The sequence below is a fragment of the Dermochelys coriacea genome, chromosome 3, assembly GCF_009764565.3.
Source record: "Dermochelys coriacea isolate rDerCor1 chromosome 3, rDerCor1.pri.v4, whole genome shotgun sequence".
NCBI lineage: Eukaryota > Metazoa > Chordata > Testudines > Dermochelyidae > Dermochelys > Dermochelys coriacea.
Window position 1 is genome coordinate 209,168,421 of NC_050070.1, and position 21,464 is coordinate 209,189,884.

General features: G+C 39.8%; 2 protein-coding genes across 14 annotated transcripts in view; one reads left to right on the plus strand and one right to left on the minus strand.

The window, feature by feature from the left end:
* LOC119853783 (catenin alpha-2-like) overlaps positions 1-4,338 on the plus strand; it is a 29,791-nt gene extending 25,453 nt beyond the window's left edge. For 4 of the 9 annotated variants that reach the window (XM_043512376.1, XM_043512375.1, XM_043512377.1 and 1 more), the window contains one exon: positions 892-3,798. In XM_043512376.1, the coding sequence (XP_043368311.1) occupies positions 892-1,225 (334 nt within the window). In that variant the 3' untranslated portion in view covers positions 1,226-3,798. Of the gene's footprint in view, positions 1-891 lie in introns of all 9 variants that reach the window. The other 5 variants (XM_043512379.1, XM_043512381.1, XM_043512382.1 and 2 more) reach the window with 3 other exon arrangements.
* Positions 4,339-10,962: 6,624 nt separating this feature from the next.
* ZC3H6 (zinc finger CCCH-type containing 6) overlaps positions 10,963-21,464 on the minus strand; it is an 80,850-nt gene continuing 70,348 nt past the window's right edge. For all 5 annotated transcript variants that reach the window (XM_038396026.2, XM_043512388.1, XM_043512385.1 and 2 more), the window contains 3 exons: positions 19,136-19,653; positions 16,695-16,931; positions 10,963-13,382 (listed from right to left, as the gene is read on the minus strand). In XM_038396026.2, the coding sequence (XP_038251954.1) occupies positions 11,878-13,382; positions 16,695-16,931; positions 19,136-19,653 (2,260 nt within the window). In that variant the 3' untranslated portion in view covers positions 10,963-11,877. The remainder of the gene's footprint in view (positions 13,383-16,694; positions 16,932-19,135; positions 19,654-21,464) is intronic.

A 21,464-nucleotide genomic window follows, 5' to 3' on the forward strand; every position in this document is an offset into this window, starting at 1 on the left:
TCTAAAATAGCCCAGTGGTAAACTCTACCTGAGAGCCCAATCCTGCTCCCAGGCAGCCAATGCTGAGCCACCTCTGGGCTTCAGCTGAACCTAGAATAAATGTTGAGCTAATGTTTGAACTGCTTTCTCCAGAGCTAATGCTACTTGTACTTGGAGGCACTTATGTCCCCTAGTGCGCTTTCAGGCTTCCAGCCATGCTGTGTCGGCCAGGAGGTTCTCTGGCTCCTTGCAGTTAATTTTCCATTGACACCCTGAAACCCAGTGTGAGTTGGGCATCTGTGTCCCTTGGGCTCCTTGACCAATGAGTGCCATGCCGTTGGTGGCTTTTTGAGGTCCTGAATATCTCTGCATAGCTCTCTGCTAGTTAAACAGAGCTCAGAGGCATCTCCCCCTTTCTTCTTGCCACAGTCTCAGTGCTTATGTCACCCCCATCACAACACTCTGAGCATGCTGGCTAAGTCCAAATAGCAGCAATAGTTTTTCTTTGTCCCCCTTCGGCCGGAATGACCACCGCTGGATCAGCTCACACTGGCTGACTGAGGGAAAGGGTCTGTAACTAGGCACTGGCAGCAGTATTGTTGGGCATTCAGGCTACAGCAGGTTTCAACATTGCATTTGCTACTTGTTCATTTTGGCTACTACTGCTCCTGCTTTTATTCTTTTGCTCTCCCTACGATGCCTTTTTTAAGCTGAAAATCTCTTCTGTGGTCAAAATTATTCTATGAGCAAGGGCCAGCAGTATTGGAGCACTTTCCTTCCACACATATCAGCTTGTTCTGTGATCTTCCTAGTTCCAGGAAGCCCTCAGCCAGCCATGACTCTAGAGTGACAGTATATAGTCACTTAGCAAGTTGTGTAATGCTTTCTCTTTATATTTTTAAATATTTTAAGGGTAAAAGCAGCAACAGCAGGGAGTAAGTGCTCTGCTGAACTACTGGTGAACAATGCACAGAATCTGTTTCAAGTGGTCATACAGTCCCTGAAGGCAGCAGAGACCGCGTGCGTCAAAGTAAGTGTGCACTGGTATAGGTCAAGATTCTTTCAGAAGGCGAGTTCAAATATATTCACATTTTTACCCCCAACACTTCTGGATTCAGGCTGTAACTTTCAGAGAATTTTAAGGGAGTTTGGTGTCCAAATCTCACTGGAATTTGGGCACTTAACTCACTCCCTGAAGAGCCTCTGCAAATCCCATCTGGAATCTGTTTTTGCCTCTCAAAAGTGACCAGGCACCAATTCTAGCAAAAATATTCCCTGGCAGCTGATTGCACTGGAGTTCTATCTTCCTGGGGGAGCCATAAATGTTCCTTAGCCTGGATTTGTTGTGTTCTGCAAACCCATAATTAGAATTTCTCACACAATGTGACTATTGTGGTCAAGTCTCTTATAATGGAGACAACTGCTTCCAGGATCTGCAATCTTTGCTCCTATCCTGTACTTACTGTATTGAATCATCCCTCCAAATAACGGACCTTCACTGTCACAATTTCCAACTTGCCCTCTGAGATGAGAACTGCCCAGTAAGTACTGGGCCATATCTATAAGGCAAAGCCGCATAAGTTCATCAATGTGCCTTCAGCTTTTGATTTTGAACAGAAAGGCAGATAGACAAAAGAAACCCACTGCTGTGGAAGTAGGTTTTCAGCTGGGGCTTTAGAGACAGGTGAAGTGTCTCTTAGGCTTTGTCTTGGCTCAGTTAAGTTTCCATTAAAACTCCCAAGGGCTTCCTAATGATGACAGCAAGAAATAACTAAATACCTTAAATAATTTAATAGAGCAATCTTTAACTGAGCATGCTCAGAAAACAGGCACTCTTTCAACCAGACTCTGCTGATACGACCTATAATTTCTGAAAAGTTGTAAATATTAAGGCCAGAAGGGACCATTGTGAATATCTAGCCTGACCTTCTATATAACACAAGGAACTCGTAACTTCTGGTTCAGCTACAATGCATCTTCCAGAAAGAGATCCACCTTGATATAAGGACTCCAGCTGACAGAGAATCCACCACATCCCCAGGGAAAATGTTTCAATGGCAATGGTTATCATCGGCACTCTTAAAAAATTTGCATCTTGTTTCCAGTTTGAATTTGCAGACTTTAACTTCCAGTCTTTGGTCTACTAGATTAAGGAGCCTTCTACTAACAGAAATCATTCCCATTTAGGTACTTATAGACTCTCTCTCTCTCTTTGATAAACTAAACGGATTGAGTTCCTTTAGTCTCTCATTGTAAGGTGCTTTTTCCAGACCATAAATCCATTCTTGCAGCTCTTCTCTGAATTGTTTTCCATTTTCCCAACACGTTACTCCTTTTCAACCCAAGTGATTAATCAACGTTTTGGGGCCCTGGGGACATTCCAGTTGGGAGTAGAAATTTATGATGAGACTGATATGTTCTTTGATGCAGTATTGTGTATTGACAAGGAAATACATAGTCCTGCTTTTCCAAATGCAGGAAGAACCAAAATTTAAAAGTTTCTTATCTTGCAGGCCAAAGCTTTTTTCAGCCAGCAGCCCTGACCTCTCCCTAGCTTCTCCCAGGGCTACACCATGCTTACAGGCTGCTGCTTGGCTTTCCTTCTCTGAGTCTGTTTGTTGTCTGCACACCAGCTTGTCCCCTTCACCCCCAAGTAAAACCAACCACCTCACCCCAAAACAATACTCAGTTGAACCTTGCCAACATGGTGCTACTAGTTTCTGGGTAGACTCCACTATGCCTTATTTAGGAACTTAACTTCTCTTACAGCTATCTCAAATGTAGAGCACATTCACACCCAGCAGTTTAAATGAGTTTTAACCTAACCAACAAGGTTTTACGCAGCTCATAACTATACTTTTACAAAGTGTGGAGAGCAGAACTGGACACAGTCTCACCAATACAGTATGAAGAGACAGTATCACCTCTCTACACTTGCTACCTATTGCCCTATTTGTACATGCAAGGATCGCACTGGCTTTTGTCCCCACAGCATGTGGGACAATGCATATTCTACAATAACCTGTAAACCCTCTTCAGTCACTGATTTCCAGGACACAGGTATTTTTGGTTCCTAGATTATGACTTTGCATTTGGCTGTATTAAAACAAATGATGCCTGGCTACACCCCATTTACTAAGCAATCCAGCTTGCTCTGTATCAGTGACCTGTCCTTGTTATTTACCAGCCCACAGATCTGGGTCATCTACCGATTATTTTCAGCAATGATTTTATTTTCTTCCAATTAATTGATGAAGATACTGAATTGCATTGGGCTAAGAATAAATCCCTGGGGGCCTCACTAGCTGATTCATTATCAACTGTGTTTTCAGATATATCATTTAGCCTGCTTCTGATCTATTTAATATGGGCAATGATTTTGCAGAGTACCAGCTTGTTAATCAGAATGTCACACTGTACTAAGTGCCTCTTTTCCATGAAACCATGTTGATTGGCTTTCCTTATATTTCCATTCTTTAACTCTTTACTGACAGTCCTGTGCCAGCTGTTCCATTGTTTAGTCTAGGAGAGGTATCAGGCTAACCAAGTTAACTTAATTCCCACATGTGGGCATCTAGACTTGGTGTGTTTAGGCCCCTTTGTACTATAAGAAATTTTAAACTCCCATGTCTATCCAAGTATATTAATGTGGGTAATTATTTTGCTTCCTTCAAACAGGGTTTGCGAAAGCCAGATCCTGACTCAGAAGAAGCAGAGGCAGCTGCTTTTTGTATTCAATGGAAGAAAAAGCTGTTGTGGCACAGAGTCAAAGAAGCTTTAAACCCAGATAGGGATGAATTTGGACTTCGCAGAACACGTGCAGGGCGTGAACCCACCCTTACAGCTATGGTTCAGGAACCATTGTCTCAAAATTAAGACCTATCTCCCCCACTCCCAAATTCCAAACCCGTTCAACAACCAGCCATGATGACTGGTGCTGCCCAGTAGGAAGGGGCTCCTGTCATTGATTCCTAACTCTTGCAGGAAATGACATCGCTGATGGGGAGGGATAATAATGCCACTTACCTCCTTAGAAGGCAACAATGCTGCCCAGGAGCAGGAGAGAGCTTCACAAATAAGTGACATTAGCATATATAGTCTGGAGACCCAGGCTGTCAATTCTTGGCAATGAAGCAGCCCCTGTACAAAAAGCAACAACTAGGTTATTTTAATAGATGTGTTCCTTAGATACTTATCTAGGGTGGATGTGGTGTTGTAAAGGGGTAGCAAGCTATTCCAATGCAAGATTTTTGTACCCATGTCAAAACAACCTTTTGTGCAAGTGAAAAGGCTACAAAAATGTACTTAAGTTGTCAAGTTTGAAAGAAAAAATGACCAATAAAATGGGGTTTATTTTAAGACAAATTTTAGTAATGCAAAAGATTTCTTTTGACACACATTATCACTGTTTTATTTTAAAAGAAAAATTCAACCCGTACAAATGGTCTGACACAAATTAATATTACTCATTACTTAAAGAGCGTTAGCCTTGTGCTTTGTATTGATAAATGCATAATTATTCATTGACACAAAAATTTTAAGTACAGTATTCATTATAACAGAAGCCAGGTATACTATTGCACACCATCATGTTAGCAAAACACTAACACTCCTCAGCAATGGGCAATATGACATGTGTCTAGCCTTTTTCAACATATTTGCTGAATGCTACATATCTAAATCTGAACCATTTGCAGCATCAGACTCATATGGATTCACACTGGCCACTTTGATGATTGTAACAGTCCTCACCACCAGTACACAAGCAAGCCTGTGTGCATGCCAGGCTCCACCTTGAACAACAGGTGGATTGACAAAACACAGATCAATACAAGAAGCTCCAGATGAAGTGTGGTATGCCAGAAGTGGAACATTGGGTTTTCTAGCTTTCATTTGTCACACCATTTATCATACCCTATGGGGGCCTCATCTTTCCTGAGACCTTAGGTATACTGTGGTCTATGCATTTTGGAACAAGATGTACAGGTTAGTGGCTGTTACTTGAGGCATGCCTACTACATATGACATGAGAAATTTTCAAGAAAGAGTCAACCATTTCTGGAGAGGCCAGTTTGGCCTGAAAAATGGCCTTTCTGACCATTTACTATCTCCAATCAGCTTTAGACTTGCCATTTCCAGATAAAGTCCACCCAGAATAAGGACAAGTGGTTTGTCCTCTCCATACCCAACAGGCCAGGTCCACTGCATCTGTATGGTTATGGTGAAAAGGGGTTGATCCACAATGATCGCTGGAACTTGGCATGTGTTTAGGTGGTGTACAGCATTCCTTATCACATCTACAGCATGACAAATCATTGCCACTGACTTGGAATCATCTGAAAAATGGGGAGGATGAGCAGTGACGGCTGGGGTGAACTCTGGCACTGACTGTTTGCTAGCATGGTAAGTGGCCCAGGAAATGTCTTGATCTCCATTGATGGTAACTAGATTTGCTGCTTGCCGTATTTGTTCAAGCCACCTGCACTCTTCTTGCAGGGCTTGGGTGATCAGTTGGCATTCAGTCTTGATCTCAATATTTTTGGCAGGGATGAAAGCATTGGGTTTCTTTAAGATGAATGGAGGAACAACTGTGTAAGACTCAGGAAGTGATGAGATAGCCTTCTTCACTGATGCTGCAGTCTCAAAGTCTGGGGTGGGAATTCCATGGACAATTGCCTCCACTTGAGTACTGAGATGCTCAAAAAGTGATATCCCCCAGTTCCATGCGAGGAGCCTGATGCTGTGGTGGAGCCTTGGATTGTGGTCTGTGCTGTCTGTGGCAGAAATAGTGAACAGACCATCATGAAGCTTTAGAGGACAGACTACATTCTCATCCCTGAAGTGTTGACATGCACTATTTGCCATGCTGGTAAAAGTGGCCGACATGCTGTCCTAGGAGATGGACAATCCAAGTTTAAAGAAGGTAGCTACTAGATGACTTATTCATGGCTGTGCATGAAGTGTAAAACCAATGTAGATTGGTTAAGAGAGATGAGGTAGGTAAGGTAATATCTTTTATTGGACCAACTTCTGTTGGTTGAGACAACAGCTGACCTGAGGAAGAGCTTTGTGTAGCTCAAATCCTTGTTTCTCTCACCAACAGAAAAGTTGGTCCAAAAAAATATCAGCTCGTCCACTTTGTCTCTCTAATATCCTGGGACCAACATGACTACAACACTGCATATGTAGATTGGTAAAGGCATTTCTTGAGCTTTGTTGTGGTACAGATTTTCTATTCCTTTGTGGCAATAGATGTTGCTATTGTACTGCACTAGTTGTGCCAAAAAAAGGGTAGTTGGATGAATGGAAACTTGTTCTGAGTTTTAAATGTTTGGACCATCCAATATCATGGACATCAATGCCAATAATCACTCAGGCACAGATTTTCCTTGGCATCCTACGTCGAATGATTCAGTAAACCGTTTTCATTTGAAACATGTCCCTTTGAATAATTTTTGCTGTTTGGGACAGGTGAAGTGCTTCTTCGTCACAGTCTTCCTCGCATGCTTTTCAGAGTGGTTGTCCAATATTCTGGTTGAAAGCAAGATGCACATCATATACTTCTGTGTGTGCTTAGAGATCTGCAATGCATGAAAGGCTATGGGATTTTAGTTCAGTGCTGTGAACCTGCCCAGCCAGTGTCACCCTCAGCTGTTCTAAACTAGCTGTATAGAACCTTGTGAGGTCTGCTAATTTAAAGATTTCAGCCACATCTTCATTCAGCTTTGTCTCTTCAAAGTATGCTATCAGTTCAACAAAGGCAATTCTATGCAACATATTCTCTGTGTTGCTTTGCTTGGTTTTCTTCTCCCTGACTTTGTTGTAGAGAGACACGTGTTGCATGATATTTTGCCTCTTGAGCCGTTAAGTCCGCTGCACTTAGTTTTGCAAACAAACACTGATCTTGCAGATGAAGTACACACTTACAACTAGCCTGACTATCAATGCCGGGGGCAGAAACTTCATGGAGGTCTTCTGAGAGTATGTTTATTTCACAAAGGATGTTTTTTCCTGTTGGTCTCTTCAACATGTGTATTTCCTCTTCAGTTTTTCAGTTTGATCCACAGCTTTCTCAGTACCCCCCCAGCCCTTTTAAGTTTGGTCCCGTTAAACTTCATGTATCAAGATTTGTGCTAACATCCATTTTTTTTGTTCAAATATTTTGAACAAAAAAATACCATCAATACCATCAGCATAATCTAATCTGTATATGTCTATGCATACAAGAAATGCATTCAGCTTTTGGAAACATCTAGTATTTTCTTCTAGAGTTTGATAGCCAGTTCCAGCATGCTCTCTTTTTGATTCTGATGGATTAATCAACTCTGCATCTGTCTCTTTCTGGCATAACACATACTTGCCACAGTCAGTAGAGGCACGAGATGTCTCTCGTGATGGAGCTGGCTCTCAAGCAAGCATACATCTTTTTAACATGTTTGAAGCACTAGTAATAGCAATAGTAATCTCATATCTTTTAAGCTACCATGTAAAGTTATCCAATCACCAAGCAGCTTTCACACAACCAAGGTAGCATCTGAAAGAAAAAAGGGAGATGTGATTAAATTCTGTTAAGATCCCACTGACAATCAAAATTAGTAAAAAAATGTGTCCACCAATTTTAAGTTCATGCTGAAGCAAACTCAAGAATACACCCCTTTTATGTCCAACTGTAAAACAGTATTATTTGCCGATTATGACAACGCTATGTTGGCTCTGGCAGACATTTTAAGATTTGGCAATGGCCCCATATCTGAAAACCTTTATTAGGTCATGCCCTAAGACTGTGGCAAAATTCATGCTTTTATCACAAAACCCACAATTCTATTAAAAAACAAACACAAACCTGATTGGCTAATTTAAATACCACAAGTAATGGCAAATCCACCACATTGCTAGGCGAGCTGTTCTGACGGTTAGTTACACTTGCCATTACGTTTTTTTCATCTTATTTCCAGTTTGAACTTTGCCATCTTCAAATTCAAGCCATTGGCTCTTGATATGCCTTTATCTGGTATTAAAGAACCATCAGATATCGTTTCCATGTGGAGGTATTTATAGCCATGGCTAAATCTCTAATAAGTTAAATAGGCTCGAGTCCTTAAAAGTCTCTCACTTTAAGTCACTATCCTCAAATCATTCTGGAAGATCTTCTCTGAACCCTTTAAAAACTCTGGACACTAGAACTGGACACAGTACTCCAGTAATGGTCTCATTAATACCACAAACAGAGATAATATCACCTCCCTATTCCTGCTAGATATTCTCTAAGTATAGTAAAAAGAAAAGGAGTACTTGTGGCACCTTAGAGACTAACAAATTTATTAGAGCATAAGCTTTTGTGAGCTACAGCTCACTTCATCGGATGCATTTGGTGGAAAAAACAGAGGGGAGATTGATATACACACACAGAGAACATGAAACAATGGGTTTATCATACACACTGTAAGGAGAGTGATCACTTAAGATAAGCCATCACCAGCAGCAGGGGGGGGAAAGGAGGAAAACCTTTCATGGTGACAAGCAAGGTAGGCTAATTCCAGCAGTTAACAAGAATATCAGAAAGAAAAGGAGTACTTGTGGCACCTTAGAGACTAACAAATTTATTAGAGCATAAGCTTTCGTGAGCTACAGCTCACTTCATCGGATGCATTGAGCTGTAGCTCACGAAAGCTTATGCTCTAATAAATTTGTTAGTCTCTAAGGTGCCACAAGTACTCCTTTTCTTTTTGCGAATACAGACTAACACGGCTGCTACTCTGAAAAGAATATCAGAGGAACAGTGGGGGGTGGGGTGGGAGGGAGAAATACCATGGGGAAATAGTTTTACTTTGTGTAATGACTCATCCATTCCCAGTCTCTATTCAAGCCTAAGTTAATTGTATCCAGTTTGCAAATTAATTCCAATTCAGCAGTCTCTCGTATCTACCTGCGCATCTACCAATGTGATATATGCCATCATGTGCCAGCAATGCCCCTCTGCCATGTACATTGGCCAAACTGGACAGTCTCTACGTAAAAGAATGAATGGACACAAATCAGACGTCAAGAATTATAACATTCAAAAACCAGTTGGAGAACACTTCAATCTCTCTGGTCACTCGATCACAGACCTAAGAGTGGCTATCCTTCAACAAAAAAGCTTCAAAAACAGACTCCAAGGAGAGACTGCTGAATTGGAATTAATTTGCAAACTGGATACAATTAACTTAGGCTTGAATAGAGACTGGGAATGGATGAGTCATTACACAAAGTAAAACTATTTCCCCATGGTATTTCTCCCTCCCATCCCACCCACCACTGTTCCTCTGATATTCTTGTTAACTGCTGGAATTAGCCTACCTTGCTTGTCACCATGAAAGGTTTTCCTCCTTTTCCCCCCCTGCTGCTGGTGATGGCTTATCTTAAGTGATCGCTCTCCTTACAGTGTGTATGATAAACCCATTGTTTCATGTTCTCTGTGTGTGTGTATATAAATCTCTCCTCTGTTTTTTCCACCAAATGCATCCGATGAAGTGAGCTGTAGCTCACGAAAGCTTATGCTCTAATAAATTTGTTAGTCTCTAAGGTGCCACAAGTACTCCTTTTCTTTTTGCGAATACAGACTAACATGGCTGCTACTCTGAAATCTAAGTATAGTGTTAGCCCATTTTACTACAGCCTCACACTGCAAGTTCATATTCAGTTGGTTACCTACAATAACCCATAAGTTCTTTTCAGAATCATAACTTTCCAGAATACAGCCCCCATCAGGTGGTGTGACCTATATTTTTTGTTCCTAGATGTAAAGCCTTGCATTTGGTTGTATTAATATGCATATTGCTTGACCGCCCTGAGCTTACCAAAAACTCCAGGTCACTCACCTGTCCAACTAATTCTTTTTAACTACCCCACCAATCTTTGTGTCACCTGCAAACTTTACAAGTTTGTATTATTTAAATTTTTTTCCACTTAGGTATTGAACAGCTCTTGGCCAACAACCAATCCTCGTAGGATCCCACTAGTTGATAACTCTGAATTAACAACTGTTTTCAGATCTATGAGCAAGACAGCTTTTTATCCATTTAATATGTGCCATTTTGATTTTGAATAGTGCTACTTTATTCATACAGCATTAAGATTCAGAAATTAATCAGGAAGTCAAATTGAAAAAAGTGAAGTTCCTATAAGCAATGTTAACTCTGCTACATAGCACAAATGTAATATTTATCATCAGATTGCCCTCCTGATTCTTCTGAGTTCTGTTCATGAAGGAAAGATAGCTAGCTATAGCACCTGTATGGAATACTGCTTTCACATAGGCACAACAGACACTTAAAATAGTCATCTGTGACCAACATTAAGGTGCTATCTCAGCCATGACATGTCCTAGTCAAACACCACACTAAAGGGAAAAGGAAAAAAAGCCCAACTAAGAGGAGATATGATGAAAGGGAGTAACCCAAGTGGGCTGGAGTCGCATGATTCCTGCAGCAGAGAAGGCATCAAAATCTAGTTTTTTAAATTAAACAAAAAACAATCCAACTAGCTATATAACAACTGAACTATATACAAAAACAGCCCAAAGAGATGAACAAAGAAGACAATGAGAACAGCTGTCATCTGAGCCTGCTATTCCATGAGTGCTCAAAGGAGAGCCATAATATTACTGGACACTCCATATGGAGTGTGTCATTGTGAGTAACCATCTAGATATTTTTAGTTTATATAAACAAACCAACTCCATCTCCCAAAAAACCCCAACCCTCTCTCTTACTAAAGGTCCAACCCTGAAGCCATGACCGGAACTAACACTCCCTTTGGAATTAATGAGAGTTTTGCCTACTAAAGGACTGCAGAATTGGGACACAAGTTCTTGTGGCAACTGAGTATAATACAGCAAATTTAATCATCATCTCTGCTTCAGACTTGCTCCATTAATGTTTTCCATGTGTGTAACTACCTGGTATTTTAGCAGGCTTATCAATTTAACAGCGACTACCAGACTTTGATTGTATCTTTTAATTTTTTGTTAAAAATGTCATAAAGACACAATGAATACAAGTACTGCAGTTACATCAATACAAAAAAAGCAATACAAATTAAGCAGCTGAATACAAAAATACATTGAAATACATGAACACCAAAATGTAAGCTATCACACTAATTCAGAATTGTGTATGCATGAAAAATTAAATAAAACTTTTCTGTATTAGACAACTTAGGTATTCTCCACTTTAACAGTAATGTTCTTCTAGTTATGTACTTCACAATTTCTTCTATATACAGTATAGAATAAAATACTTTAAAAAGATATGACATTTTAACTCCTCAATATGTGATAGGTATCTTTTACACTAAGAATATTGACTGCATGAATAAAAACAATGCCTTACATCAACTGCTCTGAAAAGGAGGATCAACATTTTCCTTTTACTTCATTTATGTATATTTCAGTTAGTAGGTTTGGCTTGATAAGTAAGACAATCCTTGTCTTAAATAGTCTCTCTCACAGTAATGTACATCATATTGCTTGAATCTATACAATCATACAAAAGTGGCAATCATTATATCTAAATGTTGATTATGAAAGAGACAGCTTACACATATACAGGTCTTCTGAGTTGAATTCTTAATGACTTATTTACAATGAAAGTGCTTTTATCAGATCTAACATGATAGAGGGTCTTTTCTACATGTCAATTATTAGTCTCCCTGAAATTGGAAAAGTATTATATAGAAAATACCACAGCTTTGCAAACACTATAGCATACTGTGAAACTGCATGTGGTTCTGAGATTAGCAGCTGAAAAGTGTTGATAATTATAATTTAAAAATAAATAAAGCAAATAGGTAAACCAGTTACAAAACAGCAGAAAACTGCAATATTCACAACCGTAAAAAGACTTAATAAATCAATTGCTAACAAAATGGTGAAGCAGTTGGATCAAAAGTCTTGAAAACATCTTTTAGTGACTTATCATCAGATTCCCCACTTGGATCGTTATCTTGCATTTGATTTACCTGTCCAGGCTGTCTAACTTGCCTTGGATCACTGTACTGTGGTCTGATCAATCCTGATAAAGCTTGGATAGGAAGATTATGCACTGCTGGTGCAGTACTGGAGTGCTTAGCCTGAGATTTACTGATGCTATTTGCTTTTTCTGAATTGGCCTCTGCTGATCCTTCTGTACTTTTATCCATATTTGGGACAGACTTCTGTGGCAACATGTCTTCTGACAGAGTAGATTCATTTTTGCTAGTATTTTTCAAAATACTTTTTTTCTGGTTCTCTCCATTCTCTCCTGAATTAACTGGAGCTGGGTCTAATGAAGATGAGCTCTGGTCTCTTGGATCATACAAACTTATACCACTAAGTATCGAGCTTGGAGTTCCCAATCTAACACCTGTTGATGATAGTTTGGGTGCATAAGGAGGCAGAACGTCTGGGTCAGATTTACAAATGACAGCTTCTGAGGGCTGGGATGAACCAATACCAGATCTGGCTAGACGAGGGTCAAATTTTGGAGGATGAGAATCCTTTGTGATTCCATGATGACTATCTGCACTAGACAGTCTGTGAAGTCTGGGATCAACATTTTTTTGTAAGCGAGGATCTCCTAATTTGCTTGAACTACTGGCATGCAAATCTGCAGATTGATCCAAAGAACTACTTCTGCTTGTTATATTATTTTTTGCTTTTGCTGCCAGTCTTGGGTCAGCAGGCATTGCATTTGGATGGGGATCACTTTTTAAATTACGTAATTTATTAAGCCTCTGGTCAGCTATAAGTGGAGGAAGAGGTAAATTAATTGAAGACACCGGGTCAGGTTTAGGCAAGGGTATTGGAAGTAGATCTTCAGGAGCCCATACAATATGTTTAGCAAAGTTTGGTTTGGTCAGGATAATATCCATTTTAATGTGACTAAACTGTCGAAGCTGAGATCTTGGATCCCTTAATGTTACACCAGGTAAAGGTTCCAAAGGTATTAGAAAAGCTCTCTCTCTTAATTCTCGTTCTGCATCCTCTTCATCATCATCCATTCCTTTTTGCTTGACCTTAACTCCAGTGGGTGCATGATGTAAATCTAACTTTGTTCCACCAACAGAAGAACTTGCAAGCCCACTTTCATTAACCTTTAACATTCTGGGATCCCGTGCAAGCCTTGGGTCAAAAGATGACGACTCTGTAGGTTTCCGAGTATTTGATCTAGGAGTGGATCTCAGTCTCGGATCAACAGCCTGGTTTCCTGTACATTTCTCTTTAGCAAGTCTTGGGTCAGTAGGAACAACCACCATATGTTGTTCTGTGGAATGTTGTTGCCGATTCCTAATATTCTCAGTTTGTTTCTTTAAGGTTTTTAATATTGATTTAACACTGCTTCCCTCTTCCTCTTCACTACTGGAGTACCAGTTCACATTATCATCTGAAAGAAAACAAAGATTAGTCAAACAAATGCTCATTGGAGATTCAATAGACTTTGAACTAAGTATAATTTCTTAATAACTGGCTTTTGTCTGATGTTAAGCCTTAGCAAAATAAGGTAATAGCAACTATAAATTAGGATCACAGAAATCAGTTAATGGAAGTGAGTAAAAAAAAAAATCTAGTTATAACAACTTAAGAATAAACATTCAACTGCTGCTTTCTCTTCTCTTGTATACCTCTTCCAATATTTTTGTTTAAGAAAATAACTATTCCTGTCAACAATTCTGTTTAATTTAAATTTCATTAAAAAAATGTATTTTTAAACACATGAATCCTGATGTAAGTGGCCTTTATTGTTGGTTGAGGGGGAAAGACATGGCTTGCTGCTGTCTTAAATGGACAAGGTGGAACTGCTGAATTGCTACTCTATTTTCCTTTCATATTTGAAACCCAAAATGTAAGGGATTCAGGGAGAAATCAGGTTCCAGAAAGGGAAATAAGGGAAGGTATTTAAACAATATTAGATTATTGAGGACAAATTATCAACCACTACTGCAGTTAGTAGGAAGCCCTGTAATTGTAGTATCATCTCCCAGTCCATCAACATCACCTCAGTCACGTATAGCTTAAGTTTCAACCAACTCACTTTCAATCCATGCCCCGGTCTCACCCAGACACTGACTATGATCACTGACTGTTTTGGACCAGTCATATGAAATGAAGACAAAACTGAGTGGCATCCATATACTGAAAACACCACACTCATGTTCCCTTACTAACCCTTATAGCTCCCTATAAACGTTAAACAATAAGTGTTACAAGATGGAATCCGGAGGACTCCATGTGTAAGCACCTTAAGAGAGGAGGAGCAGTTTCCTACTACTACCATCACCTTCTGAGGATGCTCTACAAAGAAAGAGCTGAGTCACGCTAAAGCAGCCCATCTGCCACTGCTGTGATTTGAAGGTGAGTCAGCAACACCTCATGATCAACAGCACTGAAGACAGCTGATAGATTTAATAATGCCAGCATGCACACTATCTTCATCCATTGCCAGGAAGAGAATCTACCAATGCAGTCTATGTCCCAGACCCAGGATCATACCCAGATTCTCATGGAGGTCTGAGATCACTAGATACTACGAGATTTGTCTTGCCATAGCCTTTTTGATAATCTTGAACAAAACTGGAAGACAGGACACAGGGTGATAGCTGACCAGATTGTCAGCATCTGCCAATGATTTCCTGGGCAGTGGCTGTACTGATCCTTCTTTAACAGAAACAGGTAATCTGCCCTCCCTTCAAGGAAGCAATAGTCATAGAGTTTAGGGCCAGAAGGGACCACCAGATCATCTAGGCTGATCTGCTGTAGGTCACAGGCCACCAATACCACTCAGTATCCACATACTAAACCCAACAACCGAAATTGGATCAAAATATTACAGCCCATAGGACACTAGACTGCAGAGAGAACAGGAATGCCTGAGGTGCACCAATTCCCACAGCACCTGCAATGGCAGGGAAATGATTAAGTGAGCTATACCCAGATAATTTCTGTCAAGTGACTAGCACAAACACTCTGAAGCAGAAAATGAAAAAGCCCCAAGATCGCTGTCCATCTGATCTGGGGGAAAATACCTTCCTAACACCACATATGGCTATCAGTTAGGCCCTGAGCAAGTGAGCAAGAACCAACCAGCCAAGCACCTGAATGCTCGGTTTCACCTCAGAGCACTGGCCCACACTGTTCAGTGTCCCATCTCCAACCGCAGCCATCTCTGATCTTCCGAGGAAGGAGACCAACCCTCCCCCACCCTGAATATACTGGGGGGGAGGGTTGCTAAGCTCTGCTCCTCAACATGACAAGCAACCACTTCATACAACTGCACTCATAAATTTGTGCAGATCTCTCTCAAATTTGATTAAACTGTTTTCTCATGCAACTCGTTTTGGGAGGCTATTCCATAATCTCACCGCTTTGATGGCTAGAAACCTTCTTACAAGTTCCAGTTCCAATTTGTTCACAGCCACTTTATACCCATTTGTTCTTGTGCTAGCATTGTCCTTTAGCTTAAATAGCTCTTCTCCCTCCCTGATGTATGCCCCCTAATGTATTTATAGACAACAATCATATCCTCTTCTCAGATTTCTTTTTGCTAGGCTAAATAAGCCAAGCCCTTTCAGGGAATGTCTCCACTGCAGATGAAAACTCGTGGCTGGCCCATGCCTGATGACTCAAGCTCACGGGGCTCAGGCTGTGGGACAGTTTCATTGCAGTGTAGACTTCCGAGTTCAGGCTGCAGCCCAAGCTCTGGGACCCGGTGAGGTGGGAGGGTTCCAGAGCTTTAGCTGCTGCCTGAGCCTGGAAGTCTACATTGCAGTGAAACAGCCTTGCAGCTAGAGACCTGCCAGCTGCGGGTTTTTAACTGCAGTGCAGACATACCCTCAGTTTCCTCTCATAAGATTGGCCATCCATTCCCCAGCATGTAGCTGAAATTCTTATTATTAGACCCTATGTGCATGACCTTGAACTTTGTATTATTGAATTTCATTCCATTTCTGTCACTCCAGTCGTCAAGGTCATCCAGACCTTCCTGTATAATATTCTGATCCTCCTCCTGTATTGAGGATGCCTCCCAACTTTGTATCAACAGCACACTTCATTAGCACAGTTGTACTTCTGTCCCAAGGTTATTAATAAAAATAATTAATAAGACTGGTATCAAGACTAATACAGTAGAACCTCAGAGTTATGAACACCAGTTGTGAACTGACTGGTCAACCACATACCTAACTGGAAACCATAAGTATGCCATCAAGCAGCAACAGAGACAACAACAACAAAAATGTGTTAAACGTAAATTACTAAATAAAGGGAAAGTTTAAAAAGAGATTTGACAAGGTAAGGGAACTGTTTCTGTTCTTGTTTCCTTTACATTAAGAGGATTAAAAGCAGCATTTTTCTTCTGCATAGTAAAGTTTCAAAGCTGTATTATGTCAACATTCAGTTATAAACTTTTGCAACAAATAACCATTATTTGTTCAGAGTTATGAACATTTTAGAGTTACGAACAACCTCCATTCCCGAGGTGTTCCTAACTCTGAGGTTCTACTGTATTAAAGAGCCCACAGAAAAACTACAAAACAGGTTAGGAAAAGAAACAAGGAATAAGTTATTCAGTTTAAATTAAAGGAGGAACTTATATAGGCATAGTGTAATTAATGGAAATAGTCACAAAATAAAAATGGGATTATTATCCTGACACAATATAAAAACATTTTTTTTTTTAGAATGTAAGAGTCAACATTACCTTCTTCCTTGCTCATTGCCCTCTGAGACTGACTGCTGATTGGTTCTCCATCTTCTTGCTGTTTTTGACTAAGTCTTACAAAAAGGGCTTTCTGCATTGCTGGAAGAAAATCCGGTACATTAATAGCAGGTTTATGGCCTGTTTTACTGACGCGATCTGACTCATTTCCACTCTTATGTGAATCTTGAACAATGAGGTGAGCCTGGTGATCAGTAAATTCTCCATGCCATGTTCCATCTGCATATACAATATTAAAAAAGAATCAGCTAATTTACTGCTAACAAATAGCCAGAGAAGACTTTACAATGCAATATTAATTGAAATAAATTTGAGAATATTTATAAATCCCATTGTATAAAGGTTAATCTTTCAACTATTTCATATTGAAACAGACTGAAACATGACATACAAACTGCAAAGTCAACTCTGATTTTTTCCCCAATTGAAAAAAAAAAAAAACTGTTTAATTTGCAAAAAGAAATCATAAATTGTAACAAAAATCTGACAATTCTCAAGCTTTCAGATGACTTTTCTCCAATTTGCACACATATTGTGTGCTAAAATAAATGATAAAATGATACTCTCCCCTTGGCTAGAACACCAGTAAGAAAGGATTTTATCAAATCTGATGTGAATAGAACTGTTTTTTTAAGGGAATATCTGTATCTACACACAGGGAGAAAAGTTACATTAAAAATATTTTAAAAATTGCAAAGATGAGCACTCAAAAAGTTAGGAAACATCAAAATTAAGGTTAGCACTGCAACCTTATGTCTCTTTGTGAGTATAATTGCATGATAGAGAAAAAACTGTAACATTAAATTCTGCAAATTTTGAGAGGTGGACAGAGCTTCTCTACTGCCTTGATAAATCAAGAAGATTGAGGGTGAGAAGCCAGATTTTACTAGACAATACCTGAAAGGTTCACAAAACAGCCATATTAGACCCACAAGGTGCCAAGGCAGTCACTCATACAGTAAACAGAAAAAGCAGATCTTAACTGAGGCTGTGTTCACATTGAGACTACGAGTAAAATTGAAAGAGTGGTATTTAGACTCCTTATGTTGAGTCAATTGAAAATGAGGCTCCTGAATCTTTTTAAAGTTTTACATTCAGACAGCCAGACTCTGAATATCTTCCAAATAGGAGGGTTTTTATGCAAGATGACTTGTTGGTCTAAAGTAGAACAAGGACAACCACCAGCTGTTCAGGATAAACAAGCTCTCAAAGATTCATCTAGTTTCAGGCTAAAAGTTAGACCGTACCTTGACCTTAGCAAAGAAAGTGAGGTTACTTATCTGTAACAAGAAGTTCCTCGAGACGTGTGATCCCTATCTGTATTCTACATACACACCATGCACCTGAGATCAGAGATGTCTAGCAAGTAGTATCCACTGGCCTGCACATGCACAGTTGTTCTCCTCATGGTCTGAACCAAGAGAGTAAGGGGCAGTGTGGACTGACACCTCTCCAGTTCCTCCTTTTTTACTGTGCATCTAGTCATGATTTGGAGCAGAGGGGAAGGAGGGCAAGTAGTGGAATAAAGATAGGGACAATACATCTTGGAGAACCTGTTACAGGTAAGTAACCTCCATTTCTTCTTCGAGTGCTGGTCCCTATCTGTATTCTACATGTGGGCAATTGATTAGTGATTGATCAAATATTATTTTATCAACTACAATTGGTTAACAACATAGTAAAAGCATCCTGATTGGTTAATAATTAAATCAGTGTTTTAATATCATGTGCTGCAAAGAGCCGCAGGAGACACATTGAAGAGTCACCACCTGAGTATCATTGAACTAGACATCTGATTTACAATCTGCATGTAATACTTCTAAAATTTGTTATAAATTTTTCCTGTATGAATAAGTTATATGGTGAGAGACAAGATGCAAGGTAATATCTTTTATTGGACCAACTTCTGTTGGTGAGACAAGCTTTCCAGCTGACCAGAGGAAAAGCTCTATGTAGCTCAAAACTGTCTCTCTGACCAACAGAAGTTGGTCCAATAAAAGGTATCACCTCACCCTCCTTGTCCCTCTAATATCATTGGGACCAACAAAGCTACAACTATACTGCATACGGTGAGTACAGAACAAAGAGCTAAAGGAGTCAGAGGGAAGAAAACTGACTGGTTTGTTTAGCCTGATGCATTAGAATTCTTGTAAATGCCAAATTTACAAGTACTAGTCCTAGTGTCTTTACTTCAGTCAGCTCTATAGAATGGCTCTCTGCTAGATTTCTTCTCTTTTTTGAAAGTTCTAGAATAGCTTTTTTCTTTTTTAAAAGAAGGCTGTTTCACAATATTGTTTAAAGATATATCTCAAAACAGGCTAATTATTCTAATATTTCTCTCAATTCTTCTAGAGGTGCAGTAATACTTCAGAAAACAGAAATGTCTCACCAAGGAACAAAAACAATTTTGAACACAGACTTACCTCCTGTGTTATTAGTTGGCTGAAAGCTATGTACAGCTTGATGTGAATAGTAATTATCATAGAAATCAGCTGGGTTCTGAATAGATTCATAATTGATATTCTGCTGTCGTTCACCAGGAATCTGCTGATACAGTGGGCCTGGTGGGCAATGATTCTCTCTGGGTATATTCATCAAATGTCCTTGAACTCCTGGAGTGTTGTATGGTGCACCAATGCCTGGTGGTGTTAAAGGTGGACCAGCTTGTGCTTGAATTGGTATGCCAGTTTGACCCTGTGGTCCTAAAAAGCCTGGTGGAAGAGGTTGCAAAGGAGGGCTGTGTGGCATTGTTGGACCTTGGGGTCCTGTACATTGGTGATGCCCAGGAGAACCTGGGTGCATTACTGGTCCATTATGTCCTTGTGGTATGCTGGGACCAGGCCCTGGACTTGACCCTGGATTATACATATGCTGAGGATGTGGGTCATTTCCCTGAAACTGTGGTCTTGGTGGTGATGTGCTGTTATAGAAAGTTGGTGGCCTGTAGTTAGAAAATTGACAAGTAAAGAACAAGCACATATACATGCTATACAAAACCAGATCGCAGTACATATAATTTATACATTTTAAAAAGGCAACATTTTAAAAAATACACTTTCCTCTCCTTGCCATACCTTTCTAGAAGTTTGGAATGGCATCTGTTTTCCACAACATTTTACCCTGTCCCTATGGTAAACAAGTCACTGCTTTACTAAGTAAGTTGTGGAACGGAATGATTGGCTTTATATCAGAGGAAGAACAGGAAGCAGCAAAAATTGGATTGAAAGTAAATCAGAGAAAACCAAGATTATAAAAGTAGGAAACTGGACAATACATGCAAATGTGTACATGGATGGAAAATAAACTGAATAGGCAGAAGAGTTGTGCTCTCTGGGGAACATGACAACACTTGAAGGTAGCTGTGATAAAGATATCCACATGAGATGAGGAAAAGCAAACATTACTTTCAGAAGGATGAACAACAACTGGTCAACAGAGATCTCTACACCAAAATAAAGATCAGATTATATCATGCAATTGTATTGAGCATGCTAGTTTACAGAGTGGAGACTTGGCTGATGACAGTGGCTAACAAAAAGACTGGAGGAGGCTGATCAGAGATGGCTGAGGAAAACATTACATATTTCATGGAAAGAAAGTAACAAATGCAAGATTGTGGGAGCTGACAGAGCAGAACATGTTAGAAAATATCAAAGAAAGCAAGCTCATGTGACTGGGACATGTAAACCGTATGGAGGGTGGGAGACATGCTAGACAAACACTGAATTGGGTACCTGAAGAAGGAAAGAAAAAGCGAGGAAGGCAAAGGAAGAACAGGAAGAAGACAGTAAACAAAAGATATTGACTGCGCTAGCACCATCTGAGACAAAGTATCAAAACTCGCAAGCAACCATAATCAGTGAAGGAGCTGGACTACCTGATGTGTCAGCTGTACAGGAGAAACTAAGGTCTAAGGTAAACACTGCACTTAATACTGCAAGATATCTTCTGTTTACTTTAACCTGCACAAGTATTACTGATGTATGGATGTTAACAGCACTAGGAACTGTATTTTCATAGTCGAGTTGTTCTTTAGACCATCAGGGAATGATTACAGTTTTTCCATACTGTAATGGTTTCCCTTACCATTTTTTCCCTGAAGAAGAGCTCTGTGTAGCTTGGAAGCTTGTCTCTTTCACCAACAAAAGTTGGTTCAATATAAGATATTACCTCACCTACCATGTCTCTCTAATATCCTGGGAACAACATGGATAGAAAAACACTACAAACAACACTTCTTTGCCTAAAAGCAGTGGGGGAGTTAGAAAAAAGCTGTTTAGATTCCAAATTTCTTTGGGGATATCTGTTCAAATCTTTTTGGTGCCAAGTAGATATAAGGTTGGCAGTGGCAAACTAATTCTTATAATAAATGTATGTCCACATTACAAACACATCACATTGTGTGCCACAAATCCATCACAAATGGCAATCATGAGTAGCCCAAGAGAGGAGCAGCAGAATAGTTTTTGCAGTCAACAGCAAGGCGTATTGGCAGAACTGCATGTGCAAATTTGCACAACACCTGCCCAAATTACAGTTTAAAACATCCCATGACCAACAAAGACCTGAACTCAAAGAGCTTTGAAAAAATCCAACTCAACAGGACCAGATAAAACTTCGTATCTAACAATTAGGTCTAAGTTTTATGGGAGGTAGCTGGGTAAGAGGAACAGCTCAGATAAAGGTAGTGACGTCTGGCAGAGCTGGAATAGTAGCAAATAAGACCCTGCACACAGTTTCATCAGGGAGATC